We start from the raw sequence: 23,470 nt of genomic DNA on the forward strand, positions 1-23,470 counted from the left end.
GATCTCACATCAGATATAGGAAAAAGGACAGGCAGAGTGAGAAACAATCATGAGAAGGCTTTACAGAGCTTGGAAGAGATGGAGTGTTGACCCCTCAAACAATAAATAGCCTTATAGATTCATAGATTCCTCAGGCTATAGAACTTGCCCAAAATAATTCCTAGAGCAGATCTTTTAGAAAAACATCCAGTCTTGATTTAAAAATGGTCAGTGATGGAGACTCCGCCATGATCCTTGGTAAATTGTTCCAATGGTTAATTACCTTCGCTATTAAAAAATTCTACCTTATTTCCAGTCTGAATTTGCCTAGCTTAAGCTTCCAGACATTGGGTTGTGTTAGACCTTTGTCTGATAGACTGAAGAGCTCATTATTAAATATTTGTTCTCCTTGTAGGTACTTATAAACTGATATGAAGTCACCCTTACCCATCTCTTTGTTGAGCTAAATAGATTGAGTCCTTGACTCTGTCACTATCAGGCATATTTTCTAATTCTTTGACCATTCTCATGGCGCTGCTCTGAACCCTCTGCAATTTATCAACATCCTTCTTGAATTGTGGACACCAGAACTGGATGCATTATTCCAGCAGCGGTCACTCCAGTGCCAAATACAGGCGTAAAATAACCTCTCTGCTCCTACTTGAGATTCCCCTGTTTATGCATCCCAGGATCGCATCAGCTCTTTTGGCCACAGGGTCACATTGGGAGCAGATTTTCCAACATGAACCCCAAATCTTTTTCAGAGTCACTGCTTCCCAGGACAGAGTCTCCGATCCTGAAAGCATGGCCTGCATTCTTTGTTCCTAAATGGATACATTTACATTTAGCCGTATTAAAATGCATATTGTTTGCTTGTGCTCATTTTACCACGTGATCCAGATCACTCTGAATCAGTGACCTGACCTCTTCATTATTTACAACTCCTCCAATTTTTGTGGCATCTGAAAACTTGATCAGTGATGATTTTATGTTTTCTTCCAGGTCACCGATGAAATGTTAAACAGCATAGGACCAAGAACAGATCCCTGTGAGACGCACTGGAAACAGACCTGCTTGATGGCAACTCCTGGTTTACAGTTACAGTTTGAGACTTATCAGTTAGCCAGTTTTGAATCCATTTAATGTGTGCCATGGTAATTTTGTATCATTTTAGTTTTTTTACTCTGACGGACTCCATACAGCAAATGCTGAAAAGCCAGTAAAATATCTGGGCTCTCTGGGGAAAGGTGTCTGGTGATTCACTCTACTTGTGTAAATTAGGGCATATCTACACTGCACAAAAAACCCAGAAAAACCCAAGGTGTGTTCTTAACTCGGGATAGTTAATTCAGGTTAAAATAGCAGGTGTGAAGACACAGCAACTCGGCTAAAGCCTAAAGGGCAGCCTGGGGTTGAACTCAAGCTGGTAAGCTGAGTTAAAAGCTAAATTGCCAAGTTTTCATTGCTCTTTTAACCTGAATTAAAGTTAAAAACACATCTTTTTTGTTTTTGCAGAGTAGATCTACCCTAAGTTATGAGTTAAATGCAGTGACAGTGACTATACATGGTAAGTTGTATGTAAAAGTAATGAATAATCTAGTAACACACATGATTATTTCTGTCTTCTAAAGCAGAATGGAAGTTAATTAGCACAGCAATCTCTGATGAACAATTTGCAGAAGATGTAGCTAATGGATGATCTGAAAGAGTATGTAATTCCTATATAGGCATATGATATTAACACAGTAAATCCTCTGTAGAGCCTCTGAATGTAAAAATCACTCTGATGATATTTTGTGCCATGTGTTATACATTTTATTAATTTTTTCTGAAGAGATTTCTTTTAAAGTAATTGGTTCTCTCTCCAGTTCACAAGGAGTATAGGAAGCCTCTGATATTTCACAGTGACAGGGTCCTTGAGGAAAGATTTAGCTTCCTGCTACTTATTTTCTCTGAAATGTGTCATTTTAGGTGGATTTTTGACAGGGAACATTTTTATTAGTTTATGGGATTTGGAAAAGCTGACACACAAGTTTATAGCGCCTCTGGAGAACTTTGCTGAAAGACCAGGAAGCCAATTCCAAAACAAGAGCAGTCCTATTTCTCCCTCCCTAATACATTGCTGTTTCTTTTTAAAATGTGAATTAGAGACTCATATTGTGGGTGTTATTTCATTGACTTTAACCGATTTTGGACAATTTGGCTTTGCATTATTGTTTTGTTCCCCAAAGCACCAGATTTACCCATTCGATACTGAATGATGTCCAAAACCAGGTTAATCTGGGGGAGTTGGGGAAGGGAGCTCTCTTCCACTAACTCCTGGCAGCCCGACATATCTGACACTGAGCTGATGGATGGGGAGGGAGGTGTGCGTGTGCTATAGGATGAAGGTTGTGTGTCGAGGTTTCCAACCCTGCTCCCATTAAAGTCAAGGTCAAAATTCCTGCTAACTTCAGTGGGAGAAGGAGCAGGCTCTCAATATCACTTTTGCCACCGAAAAAGGATATTTTATCTGTTCTCTTATGGCTTCCATGCAGAAATAAAGAAGGAAAAGATTAAATCTGATCTAAAATTCAATCACCTAGCTCTCAAAAGACATAAAGTGAAGGAATCAACTTTGGATGAAAGAAAAAAGGACTACAAAGCCTGATAGCTAGGATTTCATAAGTGATCAAAACATTATTATGGAGAGAATTTAGATCTTACCAAACATACTGACTCAAGTGCTTTCAATCTTAGGAGGAATGTGGACTATGATGCAAGCCAGAACCGATGGTTGATGTGTAAATATGAAGTTGGAGATCCTCATTTCTCATTCTGGGGACTGGCCGGTAAGCAAATCCTCCTTTTACCCCTAATGAATGTTTACAACTATGTCTCTGTGTATATCCAGTGTAGTGGAGTACGGGTGAATGACCTAAGCTTTTAAATGATTTTAACCACTGGTTAAATATTATTAAATAGTTTAAGCTGATATCAGTCCAGCTCTTTGCAGTGTATTAAAATGTCTTTCTGTACCAACGAGCTTTACTTTGTATAAAGATGTTGGCATAATCTAGTGATGACTCAGGCCCCATGTCTTTAGGAATGTATAACATCCTTTATCAAACAGAACACAGTGGCAGTGGTTTGTATATCCTACATGTGGTTGCTACTTTTATATGTTTTTAACTTATTAATGCAAACTGGCAATAGTAGTCCCACTTACATGTATTATGAATTTTCTTTTTTTGGGTTAAACTAAAACGACTTTTCTCATTTTTTGCCATGACAAATAAACAGCTTTAATTATTGATAGCATACATGATATGCCCATAGCGTCTCAGGAAATAGCAAGAAAACTTCCTTCTTGTGAAACTGATCCTGCTCCCATTGAAGCCAATGTTGAAACTCCTGTTGACTTGAAAGGAAACAAGATCAGGGCCTCTAAACTCCCTCAGCCAGTGATTAGGATTTGTTCCCTGGGTGTCTGAGTGTCACCTTGTTCAGTGCACTCTGTTGTGTGCAGGGCCCTATGGTGAAGACACACATCATATGATGACTGTAAAGAAAATACCAAAAGCTTGACAAATAAAACAACAGTGAAACAAAACAAACATAATGGGACAGAAAATGGACAGCACCTGTTTCAAAGAAACACCAACAGGTCAAATGGAAAATCAAGCATTCCTCCTTTGCTGTTAGACTGGTTTGGGAATTGGTTCCACATTCAGTTAACAGAGGTTATGATGCAAAAAAGAAACAGCAGAAATGTTGTATTCTCCTGCCCAGCAAAGAGATATATGGATTAGCTGGATTGAGCTGATTCTTTTGCATTCCCCTCTTGTAGTTTTGCTGGTGGATTGTTTTTTTTTGTTGTTGTTGTTAAAAGCATTACTAATGGCTTCCTTACATCCTGAACATTGCAGGACAGACTGTTTTTTGCACATTAGTCCTGCCTCTTAATTTCCATATTTGCAAGATGGAAAATAAATATTGGCGAGAGTATGCTGGCAAAAGCCCTGAAGCTGTGATAGTGCATGCACATTAGTATGGAGAGACCCAAAGAATTTCATAGCCTGGACAACATTTTAATAGAAAGATTGTCTTGAGGACCACCTGCTCTCCATTCACAAACTAGCCACATCTCTGGGGGCAGCTACAGCACTTGCTGACATGGAAAGTATTTAATGCATTTTTAAAGCTGGAAACCATGGCCCTGATTGAGTGCCCCTTGATGTCAGTGGGATCAGGCCCAATAAAACCAACCAGATCTTCACTAGAAAATGGTTTGCAGGGTGCTAGTGACCTAGGACCCCAGTTTAAAATTCTCCACATTAGTTTATAGTCAGTGAACAAGTATCAGTCACTATTAAGCCTCCATTTATAAAGGGTTATATACTGATCAATAGATGTTTTAGTAAATGATTAATCAATTGCAATGGAGTCCCATAGGGCAATAGATTGCTTATCTCCAGGTCTTATCACCATCTTTAACTCATTCTCTGAGATGCTTGTAACCATCTACAACACATACTACTCATGTCTGCGACATGCTTATAAACACCTCGTGATCATTTAAAAACCCTTTATAAATGGAACTTTAACTGAAAGCGTGACCCAAACAAGGGTACAATTTTTCAGACTGCAGGCAGGAGGGTAGGATTTTGTGACAATTACTGTAGATGGTATTAGGATTCATAGCATTTTGGAAAGAAAGTGGCATCCCAATATATAAGTTGCAAGGCCAATAAAAGAATAAGGAAGCTGCTCATGCTGCACCCGAGTAGGTGAAATCCTGAAGTTTGATGGGACACAGGTGGGCTTCAGACCACCAGGCTTTTTAGATCCTTTTCTATCCTCTAGTTCTTCTGCATTCTATTCTGACAAAGGGTGGAGCTGTCAGCGGCATTCTGATCACTTGAAGCTTATTTTACTTTCCATCAGGACAGATCCCGAGCTCCTCACTCAGTTTTCACTTAGGCAAAACTCCCATTGAAGTCAGTGGCACCTCAGGATCTGGTCCATTGTGTTTAATGCCTCACTGAGTTTTGAAAGTGAAAATTATTCTCTAACTGATGCTTTTGTACATTGCTTTCCTACATTGTTTTTCTTTTGCTTGACTTTTTTACCTTAAAAATAGCAATAATGTCAAGCCTTGTCCTTCCTTGATTTTTGATGGAAGACTGATTGGAGGACATACACCTGTCGATTGGGAGCTGGCTCTGTCCTTAACTGAAGGGGGGACAGGGTTGAATCCATGAGTAAGATCTTGTCTATGCTTTAGAGTAGCCCCCGTTCAGCCATCACAGGCCAGCAACTAGCATAGCTGCGTTGGTGCTAACCCCAACTGGAGATACACGGAAAGCCATGATTTGCACCGGTTCAGGTTTCTCCCTGCTTGAAAGTGGGATAAGTTCAAATGGTGCAAATCACAGCTTTTCTTACCTCTACATGCAGGTTTGCTTCAGCACTGCCACCCCAATTACTGGCCAGCAATGGCTAAATCTCAATACAGACAAGGCCAAAGACATCTTTCCTTCCAAGTGTTAATGAAATGAATTGAAAAGTGTTTTAAACAGTCTGATGAAAAGACAATCACTTCTACCTTCCTTCAATGAGGTTTCTTTTTCCTTTTTTTAAGTTTTCTGATGTCATAAACCTACTAGGCCTCCAGCTGTCCATAGAGTCTTTCAGGGCAGAAAAGGCCTGAATTTCTTAATGTTAAAAAAGGCAGGAAGAAAAACCGCTTTAATTAAAAACAAAATCCCCAAACAAAACAAAACAAAAACAACCCCCTCTTTCCCTACATGCTAAAGATACAACAGCACTTATCTTGGTGCATAGGTTCAGGTAGCAAACTGTAAGCACTCAGGTGTGAAAATGTTGCCTCCATAATAATCTTCTTCCCATATTCTTTTGTATTTGTAACCGTACTAAAGATCTGGATTTTGTGCCTTCTAAGGGTTTTTTTAAAAAAAGCCTTCAAAAATATTTGTGATGGTGCTTTGGTACAGGCCTTTGGCAATTACTGTTTTGGGTTCAGAAATGTTGGACTTGTACCTCCTGGAAGATGTCAAGAGCCCTAAACTCAGCATCTGCACTGAACTCTTGTAATTAATTGTTGTTTTTAGCAAGGATGAGAACGCTTCATTTTTCATGTTGTCCTCATGTGTTAGCATTTCTTTTCACACACACACACATACACACACACATACACAAATACTGTTACCACAAGAATCTCTCTAAGCATGGATCCAAACCAGAGCCATCCCATACATTGCAAAGATGGGCATTTCACACACCACAGGATGAGCCTCGCTTCAAAATAATGCTTTATTAATCAATGGTTACGATGCTGCAAAATCCCTTAAGGAGTGCAGCTGCATTCATAATGAATGGGCCAGTCGGAGGCCAATTTCCATATGCAGAGTTTGAAGAATTAGTCACTCCCATCACTGTTGAGCAGGAGTCATGTAGTTTAATGGCCTCATGCTGAGGATTTACACTCCCTGCTTTCATGATTAATATGGCAATGGAGATTGAACTGTGTGGACACATTGATTTATTGGGCTGCATGGCAAGGAAAAGCAAATCCAGGCTACTTACCTCAGTGCAGACCCCTTCGGTGTTGCAATGCCATAGCCTTTGGAATCCAAGTTACCTCCCACCTTCATGGTGTCACATGGCTTGCGCTGCTCTATATACTCATTCATGGTGGACTCCAGGAGGTAGGCATACTTCCCTTTTGACTTCCTCACCCGGATCATCCCCTCTTCTGTGGTCCTCACAAAAACGGAGGGTTCTGCTGATTTCATGTACGTCCACATCTTCTCAAACACGGCGATTTTAGATCGCTGCATGGGGCAACACAAACCCAGCATGTATTAGCCTGGAAGCAGAGGCTTGTGTACCAGGGGAGACTCAGAGTTGGCTTGAGCGTGTACCTGTGGTTTGTATTAGTAAGGAAGGCCAGCTATGTTAGAAATAGTTTAATAAGTGACTTTAGGTCAAAGAGCTCAAATACCCCTCAAGCTCTCGGTGTCATTTGCTTCAAGCAATTTCAGGATAAGAACAATCTAGCAATGAGTGTCATTCACCCAGGGCTGGATTGTGTCTGTTAGGCATGAGCAGCGTGGGGCTATATCTCCCTAGAGGGAACAATGGGAGGTGGGATTTTCAGCAAGCAGAATTCTCCACAGAGTCCCTGGTGTGGAGGGAGAGCATACCCTCTACCAGAAAAGAGAAGTCACAGGAAGGAGTGGAGGGATTATCACAGCCTATAAATACTGTACTTTGAGTACACCAGTATACTTGGAAATAAGAAAAGTATTTAGATGCCAACGATGGTAGGATGAGAAGCTAATGTTCAGACTAGATGTTAGGGAAATGTGCTTAAAAATAAGAGCAATTGGATGGCAGAACAGACTCCCAAGGGAAGTGGTAAGGTTTCCATCCCTGCAGATGTTTGAGGAGACATTAATGGGAATGTTGTAGGAAGCAAAATGAAGGAGGTAGACTGGATAGCCAACATAATCTTTTCTGGCTCTGCTATGTATGCTTCTGCCATACATAATGGCAGTGTATTTATATATGGTAAGTGGTTCCATTTAATTACAGGGCAAACAAAAGATTTATTATTCTGTAAACTTGAGTTGCAAGTCACAGGGTAATTACTTTTGGAACTGCTAAGTATAATTACTCAGTAATGTGCAGAAGCATGTAATTACTGTATGTTTCTAGGTTATTTACAGTACTCAGCAAACTTCATGATCTGTCGTTTCCATGGAATGGCACAAAGGCTGACATGATCTTTTTGTTTTGTATATGAAAGTCTTAACCATTTTCTCTTACCCTAAAAAATTCTTTAGTTGACCCAGCTTCCAGGGTCCCGTAGGCAATCTCTGTCTGCTTGGCTAAGTCTTCTGCACTCTCTATGGGGGACACCATCCGCTCCACTGTCAGGAAGGCAGCCAGGTTAGCCGTGTAGGAAGAGATGATGATCAAGGTAAAAAACCACCAGACACCACCAACTATGCGGCCAGAGAGGGATCTAAAGACAAAAGGGAAGGTTGAGGGGAATCAGGATGAAGGAGTAGAAGATACAATTCGGTGAGATAGGCCAGAAGTGTGGTATGGGGCTTAACACCCTATCAGCGACTGCTGAGCAATGCCAGCTCTTACACCTGTTTCCTGGGAAGCTCGGTGTCAAAATGGGAGAATGCTTCTCTCTCTATTTCCTTGCTACATGTGTCAAGACACAGGCTTGAGTGAAACAAAATGATCACTGCTGGTGAAAAATAGTGTTTGCACAGTAACATTTTCTTTAATTTTCATTCAGATGAAAAAAATAGCAAAACACAGCAACAAACAATAGGAAACTTTAAATTCCTGGGTAGGGTAGTACCTACCTCAGACAGAATTCTTTACATGTATCAGGAACAAGTGAAATCCTAGCAATGATATATGTCCAATGCTAGATAAGGATGGTAAAATGATCAGTCATGTGCAGAAAAGGCAGAAATATTTAATAAATGTTTCTATTCTGTATTTGATTCCTAGGTTCATGAAATTTAAGGCTAGAAGGACCATCAGGTAATCTAATCTGACCTCCTGTATATCACAGGCTATTACATTTCACCAAGTTATTCCTGTACTGAGCCCATTTGGAAAGAAACGGGATGATGTAATTCATATCTTACAGTCATAATGAAATACTTTATTTTCCATAAGTAACTAGGGAGGAAATTAAACAGCAACTATTAAATTAAACATTTTTAAATCTGAAGAACAGGATAATTTGTATTATTCTGTCTGAGTACTTGTAAGAGTATTAAAAGAATGGGCCGAGACACTCTTTGAAACATTAATGCTGATTTTTAACAAATCTTGGAACATCAGGAAAGTTCCAGAGCACTGGCTAAAAGCTAATGTCATACCCATATTTAAAAGGGATAAATGAGATGACATGGGTAACTAGATGCTGACATAAATCCCGGGCAAAATCATGGAAAGGCTGCTATGGGATGCAATGAGTAGCGAATTAAAGAATGGTACCATAACTAATGACAACCAGCATGATTTTATGGAAAATAGGTCTGGTTACACAAACATCTTTTTTTTGTCTGAGATCACAAGTTTGGTTGATAAAGAAAACTGCATTGACATAATATAATTAGACTTCAGTGAGGCATTTGACTTAGTTCTGCATGACTTTCTTTTAAAAAAACTATACAAAATCAGTGTAGCACATATCTAAATGGATTAACAACTGGTTAAATTTTAGATCACAAAAATTAACTGTATATGGGAAATCATTAGCCAATGAGAATGTTTCTATGGGAGACCCTCAGGGTCGTTGCTCATTGGCCCAATGCTGTTAAATATCTTTGTCAGTGACCTGGAAGAACACATAAAATCATTTCTGGTAAAATGTACAGATGATATGAAAATTGGTGGAGTGGTAAATAGTCATGGCACATGTCAGTTATATAGACTGATCTGGATTGCTTGGTAAACTAGGCTCATCTGAACAATATGAATTTTAATACATCCAAGAGACAAGGGAAATTCTCCATCACTTGGAGTCTGTAAATCAAGACCTGATAGCTTGCTCAAAAATATGCTATAGCTCAGACAGAAGTCATGGGCTTGATGCAGAGTTCAGCATGTGAGGTTCTTTGTCCTGTGTTATGCAGGAGGTCAAACTCAACGATCATAACCGTCCTTTCTGGCTTTATAATCTATGAATCTACTGCATTGTCTCTCCAGTCAGATTGCCAAATTATTCTAGGCATTTGGAGACAGACAGATAGATAGCTCAAGCAGGAATTAATTTACTGCAGTCAAACATTTTAATATCATTTTAAAGGGAAGATTCTGTTTTAAAAGGGACTTTAATAATGATGCTCCCTCCCCAGATTGCTTGTGCTCTTTCCTTTTTAGCCAAACACATCTCAGGCAGGAAGGAAACCATAATGTTACTTTATGCAGCCAGGCTGGCAAGGAAGGGGTTACCTATCAGAAACACTGCCTCCCTCCTGTGACATCAACCTTTTCTCCCTGCAGTGTGTCTCTTTAACATCTTTGGTAGATGGAGATAGATGGAGTGCCCTGAAATCTGTCACTGCCCTGAAATCTGGCCTGGACTATGGCAATGGAGATATAGCCTTTAAATGACAGACACGGTGATGACACATGTCAACATCCATTCCATCCTGTGTCTGGGTTTGCATGAGTTAATGGATCCAGCTGCCATGCTTTCTAGAAGTCATTGTGGGCTAATGGCAAACAATTGGCAAACAAAACTCCACACTCCATTGCTCCAACTAGGGAAACAAACAAACAAACAAACCCCACACTTCACTAATTGCAGAAATCAGAGATGGAAAAAGAGTGAAATAAAGTAGTCTGTTCCCTGCACCGCTCCTCTATATTGTATATTACTGCTTTGTCCAGGCTATCTTTAAATCTCTCGCGGATGTGGGAGTAGCTGTTCTCTCAGATATCATGTCATCTCATTTATATCAATCTGACCTGAAATCCCTTTGGTCAAAATTGCCATTCTTTGAGCCCAGAGAGACACCACTTAATGGAAACCAGGGACCAAATTTGCTCAGCAACAAAACTCTTCTGAATACATTTGCAATTTGCAGAAGGGCAACCACACATTTTTAATACTGGGGAAATAAAAGCCAAAGCATCAAACACACTCTCAGCTTCACACTCCTGGAAGAGCAATCAGAGCCGTTTTCACAAAGTGCAGAGAGAGCAGTGTGCAGGAAATAGAGCCACAGTAAATAACAGGGACAAAACAGCAAACTGTTGACTTTACATTGTTTTTTCTTCTTCCAGATTTGAGAGTGAAATGATTGCTTATGAAAGTAGAATTGGCTTGAGACAGACACTGGGCAAGTGGCTTTCCAGCCCCTCTGCCACGGCATCTCAGTGCTGATCTGTAGCCCCCCTGGCTACTTCAGTCCTAAGGCTTGCTTAACCAGTCATGTATATTGCATGCTGCTTGTATGATGTCAGCAAACCATTATCACCTGAAACCTGAGCTGGAGGTGAAAAATTTCAAAGCAGTGGAATATATAGTCTCATGTAGAATCCCGCTCCCTGATCTAGTACATATAACCTACCTCTGAAGTGATGTTCATAAAGGTGATAGTTTCTTTTCTTTAAAAAAAATCACCTCTTACAAAGCAATAAGAACCCCATATTTTTAATATAGGACAGGTTTCATGAAGGTAGGACACTGTTATATTGTGACCATCTTGCAGCTGTTCAGAACCCAGCGTGACACAGGTTAGTTGCCTTGACCCAGATGAGTTGTTGGCTATCTCAGCAAAATGGCCAATGACTAGATGGTCCCAGGGACAGAACTGCCTCCCATAGAGGTGTATGCAGTGTAGTTATAGCTCTGTTGGTCCTAAGATATTAGAGAGACCAGGTTGGTGAGGTAATATGTTTTATTTGACCAACTTCTGTCAGTGAGAGAGAAAAACTTTCAAGCCACACAGAGCTCTCTGATGCTTGGAGTACCTTTTCCAGATCTGAAGAAGAGCTCTGTGTGGCTTGAAAATGTCTCTCTCTCACCAACAGAAGATGGTTCAATAAAACATATTATCTCCCCCACCTTGTCTCTCCCCAAGAGGTGGTCATTCTAAATCAGAGTTAAGGAATGATGTGGGGAAATGTGAACTAACACAACATTCTTTCCGCAGAGGATTTCAGTCTCCAGGTCTGTCAACTCCAACACCTTTCACCAGAGTTCACAACACGTTACTTTTAATAAATGGTGGAGGGAGTGGGGAGGAGTCGATGGGTTCAGTGAACACACCTTTGGATCTGCAAGAAACAAAAAAAACCCCCAAATGTTTCCCTAATTAGTCTAGATGACGTGTGTTTGGGGAAGGAAGCATTTGTAAAAGGCAATAGAGGCACCAAACAAGAGTAACTGGATAACGCCAAATCCAACAATTTCTGATGATGACGGCCACTTCAACCTGGCAAGCAACACTTGCACAGCTAATTATTACATTCATCCTCCAGCTGCAATTATACCGCTTTTCTTCCCTGATGAAGCTGGGATACATTTGTGACTTGTTTAATTCCTGTCAGCTGCAGTTAACTGGACCCCAGCCTTTAGACTGCAGACATCATTACCTGATTCTTTATTCATTTATCACTTAGGGGTTGCCTACTGTGAGCTGCAGATGGCTTTTGCTTCCAGATCATGCACCTGTCATGAGCTGGATAAATAAGTAACAATGGGGTATTTGCATCTGCTCCCCACAGAAGATGACACCCAATGGAGACAGCCACTCATCCTAGTGTCATAGCAATGTGCCTAACCACAAGTGGAAGCAACAAAAATCTCAAACATGGTTATGCCTTGTTATGTAATGGTTCATCAGAGACAAAGTTGAAAAGCAACATTTTGTCCCCATTGCTAGATTTGTAACTTAGAGTTAGAAACCTTAAATCAAGGCCTCTGCGAGTACATAATAATGAATTGACTCAGATTGCAAGCTCTTTGGGGCAGAGGCTATCTTTTAGGTTTGTGTTTGTACAGCACCTAGCGCAATGGGATTCTGGCCCATGAATGGGCACTACCACAGGACAAGTAAATAATAATAATGAAGGGGAAATGTCCATGATGAAACATCACACAATTGGATATAAACCTACTGGGCATTTCTACGATTCGATATCAGTGACATATGTTAAGCAGAAGGTTCTCAATTTGGACTGTTGGGGGTACACAGATAGACTAGCCAGACTCTGAACCCATGCTCAGAAGAACAATGGTACTGCTTACCAAATTGAAATGACGGAGAAGACAACGGCAGCTTATGTAACATATTTTATAGCCCTTGCCCTGTTGCATCTGTAGACTGAAAAGAGGCAGCCATGCTATCACCATGGATACAGGTTTCAAAAGTGCCTAAGTGACTTAGGAGACCAAGTCCCATTTTTTAAACCAATTGCTCTGAAGGTCAAGCCCCAACAAAGTCTATTGTGTGTCTTTATACTGCTTTATATTAATAGGCAGTATGAGGTTTGAATTCCCTTGCATTGAGTATTCTCATGTCTCCTAGTCCATGCCAAGCATAACGTTGGGTTAGTCAGCTTTCCACTGTTCTGAAACTGCTGTTAGTGACTGAGCACTCTATTGAAGTAAGGAAAGATTTCTGTGCCCACATCCTTTAGCCCTCACAAAGATACGCTCCAGGTCTTGACATTTGGATCGGTGTATTTAACTCTTGTATTCATTCATAATGATGACTGTATTAATACTTGGGAACAGCAGCCTTTTTAAACCGAATACAATCCTTGCAAGTAATAAGCGGAGAGGATAATAGTGCAACAAGAGGCTTGTTTGGCTGACTCTGGGATGTGGGAAATGATGACATAGCTAGATTAACCAGATGGGGTTTTGTTTTGATTTGTTTTGCCGCATTGCTTCCTCTGCCATCAGAGCAATTCTTTTCTACACATTCCAAATTGAGACCCCTGGGGCTCTTCTTCCAACTTTATCTGGCTGGCCATAATCACCCCATGCCCTCTGCCCACTGCTGATTTTCTATTACCCTTATTACTGCCAGCTAGCAAGGCCCATCTCTCCAATGGAATAACACTGAAGTCCTCCAGGTACCATGTTCCTGTAGGAGTTGAGTGCTGAATTTTTTGGTTTTCTATTTCCACTTTGTGCCGCATCAGAGCTGGTCAGGAACCGGGATTTTCATTCTGTGGGAAGTTCTGACATTTGGGGAAAAAATCCAAATTGGAATGAAAAGCAGGAAATTCTGAAATTTCCTATGAAATGAATATTCTGACAAATTTCAATTTGGGACCATTGAAACATTTCATTTTGATAAAGTAAAAATGTTTCATTTCTTCTTTATCATTTCAATTAATTTTGTTTAGAATTTTACACTACAGTAAACTATTGTGTGCAAGATAATCTATATGATGTTAAAGTAAAATATTAATTTTCATATTATCAGTCTAAATTAAATGAATTGAAATGATAGTGTCATATCCAATTGTTCTACCTTATCGAAACAAAATGTTTCAGTGTTATCAAAGTGAAAGGAGAAATTCATTTTGACTTTCTCATTTTGTTTCAATAATGATTTGTTGCAATTTTTTCCCATGAACAACTATGCCAGAAGTAACATGTTCCCACAGAATGTTTAGGTTTCCACTAAAGCACATCTTTCAGTAGAAAACTGTTCCATAATTTTTTTTCTGGAGGATCATTCTCCCTGTGCAGAGGAGCTCTCCGTTCGTAGAGACCTAGTTGTTGTGCCAGCTATATCTCTCACACCTGGCGTGGAGTGAAAAGGGTGAGGGATGTTCCAAGGATAGGATGGGCACATAGCAGTGTGGAGCTTCTCTCTGCCCCATCCACCACTGCCAAGGAGCTTATGCCAGTAGTGCAAGTTAAAGGCCCTCCTCTGAAGATCTAACATGCATGAGGACTGGGAGAGCTGAAACCAGTTCCTTGGCCACCCTGTCTCCTGTCACCACTGCCTTTGAGTATCTGCCCCAGGGTATTTCTTGAGAATTTCTATATCTGGACACCAAAGCATTGTTTTCAATAGCATCATTTTTGTGCCATTCAGTGTTTGTTATTGTATTCGTGAACATGCCCACCGTCCACTGGCCAGAGACTTAAAGGAGAAGCAGGGAGGAATGCCAGGGTCACAGGCCAGGACAACAGCCATAAGGTTAGGACACAGACAACATGCCTCCTCCTTGGCATTGACTTCCCTTCCCCCCCCCCCCCCCATACCCTCATTCACCACCTGTCCCAGTGCAGATTCACCTACTGTCCTTTTGGGCTGTCTGGTAAATGGCCTGTAGTTTCACCTGTCTGTAAAAGTTAATAATTAAAAATGGTGTCCAGTCAGGTGAAAATTTAGGATATTTGCCAGGTAGGCAGAATGCTGTCCATATCTTAAGGTATTATGGGCAGCCTGCCAATGGTGCTTTAGTTCTAAAGCCCACAATTCCTCTTGCTCTTGCAGGATGAATCCCACTGACCAACATTCAACTCTTGTTTTTAAAACCCCTCTCCTCTCCTGCCTGACAGGTGAGATGGTTTGGCCCCAGAATGACCAAGCCACTGCTGACAGTGATGAAGTTTCAATTCCCCTTAGTTCTCATGGAGTGAAGGTTTTCTGTGTTCTAGTTTTAGCACTGATGGATTCTTCACAGGAAAAAGAAAAGCATCCAGCTAATGTCTCATTTCTTAAAACAAAATGCAATCCCAGATCAGAAAATTTGCTCTTTGATCTTATCCCTCACAGAAGGTAACTGAACCTAACAGGAATTGGATGTGCTTTGCCAGCTTATTACAGAGAACATCAATCCTCTAGCAGAATACATTTTCTAAAAAAAAGATTAACAAGATCATCATGAAATATACAAAATAAATCTCTTTGAAAATTTTTTGAGTAGCTTCTCCGTTCTCCCCCCTTCCCCTCTTAGAACTCATTTCTTCTGGAGAATTGCACTTAAACTGACAGCGTTTTAATTAGAAATGCAAATCCAGGATTCTAAAGAGATGGCTGTTTTGGGAGGATTTCCCAGATTTGCTGTTAAATTCATTTCTAATAAAGGCTTATTTAGCCGACTGACATATTTGACAGTGAACGAATTTATGCAAAAATGGTGACAGAAAATCTCTTAGGCACCTGTGGAGCAAATGCAACTTTTGTTCTTCTACATACACAGCCTATGTTCTCAGACAGTTGTCTATTAACATGGCAGTGACCAGAGATAATTGCACATGTACATGGGTGGTTAGATTTGGCAAGGCATCTAGTGAAAATATTTCCTTTGGTTCTGATTTGTGAGGGGCTTTGTCCTCTGCTTTTGCTCCCAGTTCCAAATTTAAACACACCCTAAATCTCAAAGCTAAAATCAGTCAAAATCAATGATTTTTTTTACTTCTTTTTGAAAGCATAGAGAATTGCAAATTTCACACTTTCAACCCCAAACCACAGATCAGCCCCAGGTTTGTGAACAGTGGAGGCTATTTTAACAGACTGGGTCTGAGAGTGTGGAATTCATAACAGACTGAAAGCCAGGGAAGTTTTGTGTGATTTTAGGAACGATTGTGCCCAAAATGCCTTTTGCATACCTTTTGCATATTACTAATATACCAACTCTGCTTCCCTGCATAACAGCCTTGGAATTTTGACTGCAAACCTTGGTGTTAAAAAGGACCCTCAAGAGTACCTCTTGTATATGTGTATGAACATATTTCCCCCTATCATTTTAATGGCACATGTTAGCTATGCTTTCTCCAACTCCCCCTCACAACTTTTTACATGGTGGTAATGAATGCATCTTTTAGTTCAATGTGGCTGAGTACATAGGCTTCAACCGATCAGAATATTTTATGCAAATATGAGGGGTTTAAGTAATGGGAACATATCCTTATGGAAGTCTGAATACTGTATCTATTATATTCTGTGGTCTCATTTTAAGCCCCTAAGAGATTGGAAAAATCAGGAATGCGCCAAGCTTTCATTTATCTGTTCACTGTCTGGGGAACTATCCTTTGCTATACCTTCAGATATAATAATGAAGCCCAGACTGCCTATCAATACCAGCGTATTGGAAGAATGAGAACTATTCTAGGATCCAAGCAGAAACCATTATATAAAGTTGCTCTGGGTCCATTTACTGTTTAAAGGTGCAGTGACCATGCATATAATTTGCAAATAAGCAGTCTCCCTGATTAATCTCGAGTTTGAATCCCAATCAGAATGGATTTAATCATATCGCCATTGTACACAGAAGGCCTTCAGTCCATGCGGCATTCTGATTTGACTTCAGTCTGTGCGGGTTTTATTAAATTTTACAGTTTGCCTACTCCTCCCTTTCTGTTTGTCCTCAGGCTAACAACCCTAGACAGTAGGGTATTCCCCCACCCCTCCTTCCTTGACAGAACAAATTCTCATTTTCTTCCATTTCTATTCACTGGGCAAAATCTCTCTCTGAAATGAGTTTTCGTGCTTAGTCAGAAATGTATTACACCACTTGCTGTTATTCAGTCTCTCTTTTTCTCTCTAGTCTTTGGATCTCATGGCAGCTGCAGTGCTGAGTATAAAGGGGACTTTATGGATCTGGCAATAGCTCTTTTCAAGACACCCAAATCTGCATTTCTGACAGAAGAGGGGCATCTAATAGTCTGAGCAAAGGACTAGAGGTCAGGAACACTTTATTTCTAATCCCAAGATAGCACTGCCACCTCCTGGGACCAAGGACAATTCACTTAACCTCTCTTCTTCAATTTCCCCTTCTACAAACAGGTGATAATAATATTAGTTTCATAATTTAAGTGGGCGTCATGAAGATTCAGTCACTGGGTCAGATCCACCTCCTGGACTCTGCTGCTGCATGTCTGGTGCAAGCGTCCTTCTGCTGAGGCACTCCAACCACCAAATAGATGGGAATAATGAGTGACATTTCCAGCAACATCTGCTGGTGGGGCACCAGTGAAAGTCCTTGTTGGGGAGAGGAGGCAGTACTGCCTCCTGCCCGCTCCCAGGGTGAATTCCCCTCTGGTGCCGCTGGTCTCACTGACTCACAAAAGTGCAGATTGCATCCTTCAGGCTGGGCCAATATGTAGATAAAGAGCTCTAGAGACTTTATTATAAATACTAAGTGTTACTAGTGGCCTTATAGACTAGGCTGTAGGAGGTCTGGACATCTTGGCTTTAAAGTAGTGGGTGAAATTCTGGCTCATTAAAATCAATGGAAGTTTTGCTGTTGACATCAATAGATCCAGGATTTCACTCAGTGTGCGTCTCTTCTGCTTTCAGTCCTGTCCACTTAAGCAGTGAGCATTGACTATTGGCAGAGAAGCTTGTGGCTGTTGTGAGTCCATTCTTTCTACCTCTTAATGCCATTGTTAAGGGTGAGGATTATTAAGGAGAAAACTCCAGTCAAACATTTTATGCTTATGGGCAAAAGGAAAAATTCAAGCCCACGAAGGGCACCGGTAGCCACTTCTACCCATTATATCACCCCAGAGTTCTCTCACGAGTAGCCAACTTTCCAGTTTAAGAATCAACTTTTTAAGCAAGCGCTGAAAAGCTCTTTGACACATTTCTTCAATATGTCAAAGACATGCTTTGTACTATTAGAATTTGTGCTTGGCCAGCAGGCTTCGCCAGAGCAGCTTCCTGTTCCTTAGCGCCACATTTGCACGCTAAGCCACTAGAGACCAATGCTGTGCTGATGGATACCAGTTGGTGGGAGGGATAGAGACAGATGGATTCAGTCTTTGGGGTGGGTACTGTGTCATCTCCATGTTTGGAAGATGCAAAATGCCTTTGGGGTGCCCCTGCAATATAATTAATGTAGTCACTATGACCTACAATAGAATCATACTTCTGTCCTGCCAAAGGGTTCAATAGTTACATGAGCCTGAGACCTGAGATGGGCAGTGGTCTTCAGCCAACAGAAATAGGATGGGATTGTCAGATTGGTCTCGGGGATTTGAGTGTCTGTTCATTTTAATTGGAATTGACATCCAAATCCTGTAGGTGACTTTTGAAATCTGTAATTTCCATGCAATAAATGAGACTTCACATCAAAGTGACTGCTCCATAACCTAGAAAATGGCCTCTTACAAGCTCGTCCTTTACAAAACATATTCAAAATGACAAATAAGGGAGATACGGGAGGAGGAGGCGGGCAGCGTGTGTGGATAGTGACTAATGACTGACAGTGAGTGACAGTTACATTCCGTTAATTCCTCTATGGCTACAGGAGGGCACATAGCTACAATTACTAAGAAACCTCAGTCCTCCAGTGCACCTTTCTGTGATGACCCATACCGTTCCATGGCCCAACAATGTGATATGATACCCTAACACTGATCTGTAACCATGTGTCCCATCCACACGCCACTGTGTTAAAATTCCCTAATCATCCCAGCCACGCAGTTAGCCTTGTAGGGTGAAATCCTGACCCCACTGAAATCAATGGCAAAATTCCCCAGTGGGACCAAGATTTCACCCATAGCATAGATGGGCCCCTAACAAACCCAGGATAGGGTGGTGGTGGTGGGGGGTCCACTCTTTATCTTTGGCTATGTGTGTGCAGTTCACACAAAAGTCAATCTGGCATCTATCTGAGGGCATAGAATCATAGAAGATTAGGGTTGGAAGAGACCTCAGGCGGTCATCTAGTCCACCAACCCCAACTAAATCATCCCAGCCAGGGCTTTGTCAAGCTGGGCCTTAAAAACCTCTAAGGATGGAGATTCCACCACCTCCCTAGGTAACCCATTCCAGTGCTTCACCACCCTCCTAGTGAAATAGTTTTTCATAATATCCAACCTGGACTTCCCCCACTGGAACTTGAGACCATTGCTCCTTGTTCTGTCATCTGCCACCACTGAGAACAGCGAGCTCCATCCTCTTTGGAACCCCCCTTCAGATAGTTGAAGGCTGCTATCAAATCCCCCCTCACTCTTCTCTTCTGCAGACTAAATGAGCCCAGTTCCCTCAGCCTCTCCTCATAAGTCATGTGCCCCAGCCACCTAATCATTTTCGTTGCCCTCCGCTGGACCCTCTCCATTTTGTTTACATCCTTTCTGTAGTGGGGGGCCCAAAACTGGACACAATACTCCAGATGTGGCCTCACCAGTGCCGAATAGAGGGGAATAATCACTTCCCTCGATCTGCTGGCAATGCTCCTACTAATGCAGCCCAATATGCTGTTAGCCTTCTTGGCAACAAGGGCACACTGTTGACTCATATCCAGCTTCTTGTCCACTGTAATCCCCAGGTCTTTTTCTGCAGAACTGCCGCTTAGCCAGTCGGTCCCCAGCCTGTAGCGGTGCATGGGATTCTTCTGTCCTAAGTGAAGGACTCTGCACTTGTCCTTGTTGAACCCCCATCAGATTTCTTTTGGCCCAATCCTCTAATTTGTCCAGGTCACTCTGGACCCTATCCCTACCCTCCAGCATATCTACCTCTCCCCCCAGCTTAGTGTTATCCATGAACTTGCTGAGGGTGCAATCCATTCCACCATCCAGATCATTCATGAAGATGTCTAACAAAACCGGCCCCAGGATCGACCCCAGGGCACTCTGCTTGATACCGGCTGCCAACTAGACACTGAGTCATTGATCACCACCCTTTAAGCCCGACGATCTAGCCAGCTTTCTATCCACCTTATAGTCCATGCATCCAACCTATACTTCTTTAACTTGCTGGCAAGAATACTGTGGGAGACCATATCAAAAGCTTTGCTAAAGTAAAGGTATAGGCAGAAAGCAGTGAGCTGAGTTATCTGTCTCTTTTCTGGGACAGCTCCATCCTTCAGTGTTCAGGATCAGGTTTTTAAAAGGGCCCTGATGAAGGAAACCTGGAAAGACAGATTACCCAAAGGGTGCACACCTGTTCCATTCCAGAAGGCTGTTAAAAATGGGGAGAAAATGAAGAGCAAGAGGAGAGCAAATGGGAAGAACCCAGAAAAGGATCACTGATGGCTGATAGGGAAGTCAGAGATAAAAACATATCCAGTTGTCCTCCTAAGTGAAGGTGCTATGGAAACTCCCTATGATATTGCCAGGTACATTTAAGGGATGGGTGTTTAGAATGAAGCTTTGTATAGAATCTAAAACTAGACAGTTTGGACAGGGTGATGGTTTCCATGAAAGGCAAAATAATTATTGTTTGGCTGGTGACGTTTTGGAAGCTTGTGCTACAAGCAAAACACAGTTTTAATTCCCCCTGAGCAAAACTTTCTCTGTAAAAAAGCTGCTCACATTTTTCTCACTTTGGTGACATTTGTTATCTTTGCTGCACAAATTTCACAAGGTGACAAGCATAAAATTCACCAGAGGCACTAGCTAAGGTGCCTCAGGAGAGCCATTACTCAGGAACTTCCTCTGCTTCAAGTAGCACTGCACTTTTCTTTCTTTTAAAATGGGTGCCTATTATGCTGTGTTGCCAGGTCCAACAATCTCACCCTGTTGAGATTATTAGGTGCAAAGATTTAATGTATTTTAGATTACATCCCACCAGTTCCTCATTTCCCCCAAGGTCCTTCTTTTAAATGTCAAATGCAGTCACAGTTTCTGTTTGCATCTCTGAGACTGCCTTTGAATTTCAGGGCAAACCAGCTTAATTCTTCCCCAGTTTCACAGAGTGGCTGGCCTTTCTAAAGGGAACTAGGTCTCAGCCCACCTGTGACATGGCTGGTTTGCCTCCTCATGTGGAGAGAATGAATTAAGTCATGTGACAGGTAGTCATGCATCTAAACCAGGCCTCTGGGAGGGTAGAAGAACAAAGGCAGGTAGACAGCTACAGTTGCAGAGTGAAACTTCAGGGGAAGACAAAGTCTGCTGCAGTGGTCCTTGAGCAAGACTTTTGGGGCTGGGTACAAAGACCCAACTGAAAGATCCATACAGGCTCAGGAGCACTCAGGCCTGCAAACCTCCCAGGGCAGGGGGAGTCAAACCATCAAAGGGGCACATGTGCATAGAGTTACTGTTATCAGCATTAACTCAGCTGCTAAAATTCCACACCTCTTTTTTTTTTAAAGGGTCTGGAAACAATGCCAGGGAGAGCAGCTCTGCCTTGTCTGCCTCTGCTCAGCCACCGATCCTGACTCCCATGTGTGGTGTACTGAAAACTGTGTTAAAAATGGTGATCTATTACCTTAAATTCTGAGGGTTTTTCCTGGATCCTGCTTGCAGGTAGGGGGCGCAGTAGGGAAGCAGACAAGTCAACCTGCAGCCAGCCAGCCTACACTAAGGTGGGGTTAGCTGAGCTTTCTGTTTTATGGAGCAGCCTGTTTTCTCTCTCTCTGAGTTTGGACTCTTGTGTGTTATCATTCTGAATTTGAAGGAACAAGGTATTGTTGTGTTACAGCCTTTCAGCCAGTATTTTATGTTTATATGCGGGAATGCCATGAAACATTGCACAACGTCAAGGCTTCATGAAGCCAGAGAAAGGAGGAAAGCATGCCATGGAGCAGAATGCCTTGTATTTCTGCTTCCACAGGCAAGCCCCACATGGATTCCATCCTTTTCTGACTATGCATGTGGAGTGGACAACAGAACCATTTATTCTTTAAAATCCCACTGAATTTCAGTGGGAATTGGGCATCTAACTCTTTTCACTCCTTTGAAAACCCCAGTCTTAGGGGCAGGGAAAGGGCCCCTGATTGATCTATGCTTATGCCCATTCCAATTTATCTTGGCTCCTCTAGATGGTCTCAGATTCTTAATATGTCTCCGAGACATATTAAGAATCTGAGACCATCCAACATATTAAGAATCTAAGACCATCTAGAGGAGCCAAGATAAATTGGAATGGGCATAAGCATAGATCAATCAGGGGCCCTTTCCCTGCCCCTAAGACTTTGTCTCCCCACTTTCCTTCCTCCTAGTTGTTTTTCTTTATCCACAGAGTCCCTGTATTCTTCTTTCCTCCCTCTCACTCTGATAATCTTCCTCTTCCTCATCTCCATTATCTGATTTGGTTGTTTGCCTGCTTTTACTAATCATGTAACTTCAAAGGGGTATTGTGAGAATTAATTAGTGTTCATAAAGTGTTTTGAAGTCCTCCAACGACAGATGCTAAAACACTTTGCACTTCTACGGGGGGCCTTTTATCAGAGGATCAAAGTATCATTGCTGCTGTTGAATGATTACTGCTCAGCCTTTGGATCTGAGGGTAAGCAACTACTTTCCTGGGCTAGGAAATAATCCAGAATTACCTTATGGGCATCATAATTGGATCAACCTCTTAAAAGTAGGTTGTTTATGCGCGCATGCACCCCCCCTGCCCCGCCCTGCTGTAACACTACAAGATGAACCCCTCCTGACTTATGGACATAGTTCACCTCTTCACGGTGATGTGGTGAAAGGTACCATCCATGAGTCCAGGAACAGTCACTTGTTATGGACTCCCTGTCTCCCAATCACAGGAGCCATGGTGCTCTAGAGAATTACCAAGAATTACCAAGATGGCCTCTGAAGATGGAGCCTGCAAAGTAGCCCCTTGAGAGCTTTATCTGCTCAGCCACCCAGCCTCTTCCTCTGAGATTCTAATGTAGATTCCACTCTGCGCTCTGTACAAGGCATACTGTTAGCTCAAGACCATGGTTTGCCTCAGTGCATCTACTGATCTCAAGGGAAGCTAAAGAAATTAGTTTCTCCCAACGAAGACCGCAGTAGTGACACGAATGACTACAGAACCTCCTGGGTGCACCTTTGTGGTCTACGCTGTGGACCACAACAAACTCAATTAGCCTTGGGAGGCACTTGCCTGACTGGAACGTCTCTCTTAAATAGAGCAAGTCATGAAATGAAGGTGGTGGTGGTGGGGGGAAAGACCCTATATGCAACTTCATGTCTCCAGCACACAGAGCCCAGAGACTGTCGCAGCACTGAGGAGGTTTTAAAATAAATTCTGTGATAAAAGCTGAGAGAGCTGCTTTCAAACACACACACACACACACACAC

The 23,470-nt window shown here is 41.8% G+C and overlaps 1 protein-coding gene across 3 annotated transcripts in view; it reads right to left on the reverse strand.

Annotated features, from left to right (window-relative positions):
• The window catches only part of GRIA1 (glutamate ionotropic receptor AMPA type subunit 1), a 155,673-nt gene that overhangs the window by 12,752 nt on the left and 119,451 nt on the right, over nt 1-23,470 (reverse strand). For all 3 annotated transcript variants that reach the window (XR_012640486.1, XM_074960254.1, XM_074960253.1), the window contains exons 12-13: nt 7,813-8,011; nt 6,568-6,815 (exon numbers count right to left, since the gene is read on the reverse strand). Coding sequence is in view for 2 of the 3 variants with exons in the window: in XM_074960254.1 (XP_074816355.1) it covers nt 6,568-6,815; nt 7,813-8,011 (447 nt within the window). In the remaining variant the exon portion in view is untranslated. The remainder of the gene's footprint in view (nt 1-6,567; nt 6,816-7,812; nt 8,012-23,470) is intronic.

Source organism: Natator depressus, chromosome 8 (genome assembly GCF_965152275.1).
Source record: "Natator depressus isolate rNatDep1 chromosome 8, rNatDep2.hap1, whole genome shotgun sequence".
NCBI classification, from domain to species: Eukaryota; Metazoa; Chordata; order Testudines; family Cheloniidae; genus Natator; species Natator depressus.